This window comes from Globicephala melas, chromosome 19, assembly GCF_963455315.2.
Source record: "Globicephala melas chromosome 19, mGloMel1.2, whole genome shotgun sequence".
Taxonomy (NCBI): domain Eukaryota; kingdom Metazoa; phylum Chordata; class Mammalia; order Artiodactyla; family Delphinidae; genus Globicephala; species Globicephala melas.
Window position 1 is genome coordinate 2,931,891 of NC_083332.1, and position 6,000 is coordinate 2,937,890.

The 6,000-nt window shown below is 54.6% G+C and overlaps 1 protein-coding gene across 1 annotated transcript; it reads left to right on the plus strand.

Moving 5' to 3' along the window:
- Positions 1-2,725: 2,725 nt before the first annotated feature.
- Positions 2,726-4,995, plus strand: ZNF784 (zinc finger protein 784). Its single transcript, XM_030851207.2, has 2 exons — positions 2,726-2,830; positions 4,068-4,995. Exons 1-2 carry the CDS (start codon positions 2,753-2,755, stop codon positions 4,956-4,958), a joined length of 969 nt encoding a protein of 322 aa, XP_030707067.1. The 5' UTR covers positions 2,726-2,752; the 3' UTR covers positions 4,959-4,995.
- Positions 4,996-6,000: the final 1,005 nt, after the last annotated feature.

Consider the following 6,000-nt stretch of genomic DNA (forward strand, 5'->3'; position numbering starts at 1 on the left):
CTCACTGGAAAAGGCAAAAGCAGCGCTGTGGCCGCGCCCTCTTCCAGGACGTGCCGAAGCCGTCCCAGGAGCGTGGGGAAAGCCCAGGACGCCGTGGAAGCCGCCCGGCTGACGGAGAAGAACCTGCGCCAGGCCCTGTGGGTCCGCAGGCCCTGGGCTCTGCCCGCGCAGACTCCACCTCTGGACTTCCTGGAGCCACTTCCTGGATGAGCAGGTGAAGCTCATCAAGAAGATGGGCGACCGCCTGAGCAACCTCCGCAGGCTGCTCGGCCCCCAGGCTGGGCTGGGCGAGTGTCTCTTCCAAAGGCTCAGCCTCAGGCACCACTAGGAGCCCCTGGAGCCCAGCGGCCTGTGAGGAGCCCCTCTGGGGTCAGGGCTTCTGCCTGCAGCCTCTCCCTGCAGCCACTGGGCAGCTTGTTAACCGCCCTGGAGCCCTCTCCGAGCCCTGGGCCAAAGGGAAACAATAAAGCTTTCTGCAGCAAAAAAAAAAAAAGATAACCAACAAGGACCTACTGTATAGCACAGGGTACTATATTCAATATCTTGTAATAAATTATAACGGAAAAAAATGTTTAAAGGAATATTTCTATCCAAAAAAGAATATATATGTATATATGCATATATATGTATATCAGAATCACTTTGCTGTACACCTGAAACTAACACAATATTGTAAATCAACTATACTTCAATAAAAAGGAAAAAAATTGGAACCAACCCAATGTCCTTCAACAGGAGAATGAAAAAATGTACTATGGCATCATCACCAGTGGGCTATCACACCAGCATTGACAACGAGTGACTAGACTACAGGTATCCATGTTTACAAATATAAAAAACAATGTCGAGGGGGCAGAAAGTTAGAGAAGCTTACACTGAAATGATATCATTTATCCTAAATGTGTTAACATACGCAGAACAATATCATGTTGTATCAGATACGTAGCAAAATAGGAAGGCATGCGTGGGAATGATAAACAGAAAATGCAAAATCTAATAACCTCAGGGGAGGGAGGGAGGAAAATGGATGGGGCGATACACAGAGGGCTTAGACTGCTTCTGTAAAGTTGTATAGTCTTCTAAGTTTATTAGTGAGGATAGGGAGCCGTTTACATGATTCCAAATAATTTTGGTATACAGAAATGGTTCAAAATAAAATTAAGAAAAGACTCCCTAGGACTTCCCTGGTGGCACAGTGGTTAAGAATCCACCTGCCAATGCAGGGGACACACGTTCAATCCGGGAAGATCCCACATGCCGCTGAGCAACTAAGCCCATGCGCTACAAATACTGAACTCGCGTGCCACAACTACTGAGCCCACGCGCCTAGAGCCTGCGCTCCACAACAAGAGAAGCCACCACAATGAGAAACCCGCGCACTGCAACAAAGAGTAACCCCTGCTCGCCACAACTAGAGAAAGCCCACCTGCAGCAACAAAGACCCAATGCAGCCAAAATAAAAAAGAAGAAGAAAAAAGACTCCCTAGGTTTATCAGTCAAGATACAATAGGTTCTGCTGCAGTAACAAACAACCCCAAAGCTCAGTGGCTTTAATCAAACAAATGATAATTTTAAATGCTATATATCCAAGGAAGATGAGCATCAGTTTCTGGTCACTGTAGATACATACTCTGGAATTCAGGCTGATGGAAACTTCACTTCACCCAACAGATCCCCACACACAGAACAGCCTGGATGGAAAGTGGTGAACAGCTTGCAGGCTCTTATCTTGTGCTGAAGTTGACACACATTGGTTTCACTTATAGTTCATTGGGCAAAGGGAATCACATGGCCACGTCTAACTGCAAAGGAAAATGCAATCTTAATCATGTTCCCATAAGGAGGAGAAACAGAGAATTTAGGAATGACCTTCATGTTTAGCATCTCCTACCCTGCCCTGCCAAGAAAACAACTTAAGGTTGTTCCAAAGATCTTGCATATCTCTTTCTTATTAGGTTTTACAACCCTCTACACTTTTGTACATGAGAAAATGCAGGCACAGTCGAGAGAAGTATGTTGACCTCTCCAAGGTCACGCAGCCAGGCCATGAAATTAACAGTTGGAGGGCTAAGGCCTCAGCCCTGTCCTTGGTGCTGCCGAAAACCGCCAGTCTTTGGGCTCTTTCCTCCAAAAGAGCATTTCCCGGGACTTCCCTGGCGGTCCGGTAGTTAAGACTCCGCACTTCCACTGCAGGGGGCACCAGTTCATCCCTGGTCGGCAACTAAGATGCCGCATGCCGTTGCGCGTGGCTGAAAAAAAGGCGTTTCCCAAACGTTACACCACACCACCTAAGGTCTTTTGCAAATAAATCCCAGTATCACCAGTGTTGCTGTTTGCTGAGTATCTTTCTGCAAACGGACTTTAAACACCTTACATTCATAAACTTTGCCTCACTGGGTTATCACAAGCCATGCAGAGGAGGTGACCACAAAAACGTGTAACATGAAAGGAGAACAAAGGTTATTCAATTCTGGTCAGTGTCAACTGACTGCCAGAGCTTACTCATATAGGTTAAAAAGAGAAATTCGAATTAGTTCGCAGCCACCCAGTAACCCACGCAGGCTGTCTCCTGCGGGAAGTGACAGGCAATTAGGAAGAAATTCATCACTTTCTCCCCGGGGAGGGGGAGACCCGGCTCCTGGGAAGCCCCGGCCCGTCCTCCAGTGCGCCTGCGCCAAGGCGCTGACGCCAACCCAGGCCACGCCCCCTCCCGGAGCGACCGCGGGCCTCGGGGGCGGGGCCTGGGCACAAGATGGCCGCTGCGCGCCCGGAGCCCCGGAGTCCGAGCTCAGCGGCCCCGGAGCCGAGATCCCCGGAGCCTCCGGACCTGGTGCGGGCGAGGAAGGGGCCTGGGCGGGGAGCTCGAGGCAGGAGGAGGGCGCAGGGGTGGGCGGGGCCAGGGCGGGGCTTAGGGCTGGGCGGGGAAGGTATTTAGTGCTCCGGCCCTGGGGGCGGTGCTTTCTCGGGGTGGGCGAGGGGTGGGGCTTAGCACGGAGCCTATGAGGGTGGAGGGGCGGGGCCTGAGTGGGGGTGGAGCCTGAGGAGGGCGTTGGGCGGAACATCTGAGCTGGTGATAGGTCCAGAGAGAGGAGTCCCGGGGATGAAGTTTGTCTAATTAGGGGGCGGAGCCTTCAGAGGGCGGGGCCTCAGAAATTCTAAGGTGGAAAGTTGGGAAGGTGACCCTGAAAGACAAAGGTGTGGGGTTATGGTTGGGGCATGCACGTTGGGGTGGGGGGATGATTCTGCAAGGGTCTGAGTGATGCGTCCTGATGCCCAGGAGAGGATTTGGGGGGAGAAATGACTGCTCCAGGTGACCTTGGAACCCCACTCAGGATGGGAGAGTATCTGAGGACAACCATTCATTCAACAGACATTTACTCAGCTCCTACTTGGGCTAGACAGATGGAGAGGTGAATGAGACACATAAGCTGTATTCTTTTGCAGCTTGCAGTTGGGTAGGGAAGAGAGACAATAGACGAGACTTATTGTGCTACGTTCTATAAAAAAGAGTGAGCTGATAGAGTTGGGGGGTAGGGAAGCTAAATTTAGAAGAGAGAAGTCAGCTGTGTGCCGGCTTATATTTACACTAGGGTCAGAGAGATAAGCGGGAGCCAGATCATGATGGGTAGTAGATGGCGTTTTTGGATTTTAAGAGCAGTTGGAATCATGGGAGGGTTTTGAGTGGGAAAATGACTGCTGTCTGATTTCCGTTTTCAAAAGGTCATTCGGGCTGCTTTGGGGAGGTGGGTTATAAGGGAGCAGGCGTAGGAACAGAGTCATTCAGAGGGTCAGGGGACTTGGCAAGAAATGATTGGCTTAATTGTAAGTGGGGTGGAGGAGAGAAATGGCTGGATCTGTGATATATTTTGGACAGGAGGGGAAGTCTTGGTGGTCATACGGCAGAATCTCAGAGGAAGGAGAGCCGAATCTAGAAATTAAGGGGCTCAGTATGTTACAGAGTGTGTTTTAGTAAGTGTGTTTAATACGTGTGTTTAATAAGGCGTAGTGGGGAGGCCTTGAGGCAGAGTCCACAGGCTCCTTGTTTCTCCCCCCCCCGCTTCACCCAGGTCCTGGTGCCTGATGATAGCCGCCCGGCCACCCCCCCGAGTGACCTCATCGAGATCCAGGTGGTGAAGGTGACGGACACCACGCTGGTACCTGAGCCCCCGGAGCCAGGTTCTCTCCACTGTGCCTTGTGCCCAGCTGTCTTCCGGCTGGTCTCCGAGCTGCTGTTCCACGAACACGGCCACCTGGCGGGGGCTGAGGGTGGTGGGCAGGGTGGGGACCCAAGCCGGTGTCATGTGTGTGGCCACAGCTGTCCAGGCCCCGCCAGCCTCCGTGCCCACTACAGCCTGCACACGGGAGAGCGGCCCTACCGCTGCCCGCTCTGCCCCCGGGCCTTCAAGGCCCTGGCACCTCTGCTGCGGCACCAGCACCGACACGGGGTGGAGCCGGGGACCTCTCAAAGGCCTCCGGAGGCGGCGGCGGCTCAAGAACAGCGGCCCGGGGTGCCCCAGGAGAGGTCGGAGGTGGTGATGGCTGCGGCGGCCGCAGGCGCGGCGGTGGGGAAGCCTTTCGCCTGCAGGTTCTGCGCCAAGCCGTTCCGCCGCTCCTCAGACATGCGAGACCACGAGCGGGTGCACACGGGCGAGCGGCCCTACCACTGCGGCGTGTGCGGCAAGGGCTTCACCCAGTCCTCGGTGCTCAGCGGCCATGCCCGCATCCACACTGGCGAGCGCCCCTTCCGCTGCACCCTCTGCGATCGCACTTTCAACAACTCCTCCAACTTCCGAAAGCATCAGCGCACCCACTTCCACGGGCCGGGACCGGGGTTGGGAGACTCTGGAAGCCAGCTGGCATCGGGGGCCGACGGGTCAGGGAGTGGGTGTGGGGCAGGAAACACTCTGGAAGAGGGACGTGGGGAGACCGCCAAAGTGAAGGTGGAGATCGACCAGTAGTCTGGGAGAGCAGGAACGTGGGAGGTAGGCGGCAGGTTGCAGGGGAGGGGTGGGTGGGATACGGAGGCAGAGGAGGAAGGGGAGAGGTTGGGGAAGAGGTGACGTAAGAGCCCACGGAGATGGCAACGAGCGGCCAGGGTGGGTGAGCAGAGGGAGAAGCGGGCTCAGGACGCTCACAAGCCACCCAGCACCCGCATGAGATTCAGAGGAAGGCACAGAGGCAGCCCTGTGGATGCCCAGCAAATGCAAGGAACACGGGCTCGATTTCATTGCCCCGTTTGCCCCTCGATGGGTTGTCCTCGCGCAAGACACAGCTTGCGGCAGCAGAGCTGAGCACTGCAGAGGGGGGACCAGGATGGAACATTTTGCCTACCTCACTGGATTGCACTGACCATGGGATGCCTACCCGTCCTCAGGCAGAAGATGCCCACCGGGTCCTCCATAAAGAGACTGGGACCCCATCACCTCAAAGCCAGAGGGTCCCCAAGTCATAGCCAGGAGCGCTCAGGTCACAAGGATGGAAGCCTGACCGTAAGAATTTTGACTGCAGGAGCTACCAGCCCTGCTCCCATGTGGTTCCTCCCAAGCCACCCAGACTCCTCTTCCAAGGCAACTGAAAACCCAGACCACGAACAGTCACCTAACATCCCCCTCCTAAAGCTTCAGGCTCAGAGCCCATGGTCCCCCAGGTCTACACAGTAGCCTCAAGTTTCTCTAACTACCTTCACTCCCAATTTGAAGCAAACCGCTTACAGCTTGGTCCCAAGCTATGCCAAGGAATGGTTGGTGGGTGGCAGTGTGGTGGCCTGGCTGGTGTCTGGCGGCTGGGGAACAGGAGTTGGGTCACTGGGGGGTTGGGCAGAGGAGGAGCTGCAGGTGGGAAGCCTCCAGTTCTGTTCCCATTAAAGGACTTTATGAAGGGTTTTCTCTATGTTGGTCTTGTGTTCCAGGGCTGGGGGTAGAAGGGCCACACTGTGGTCCTGGCCCCAGCAGTGAGTTGCAACTCTCTCCAAACCTCTGTTTCCTCATCTTCAGAATGGGG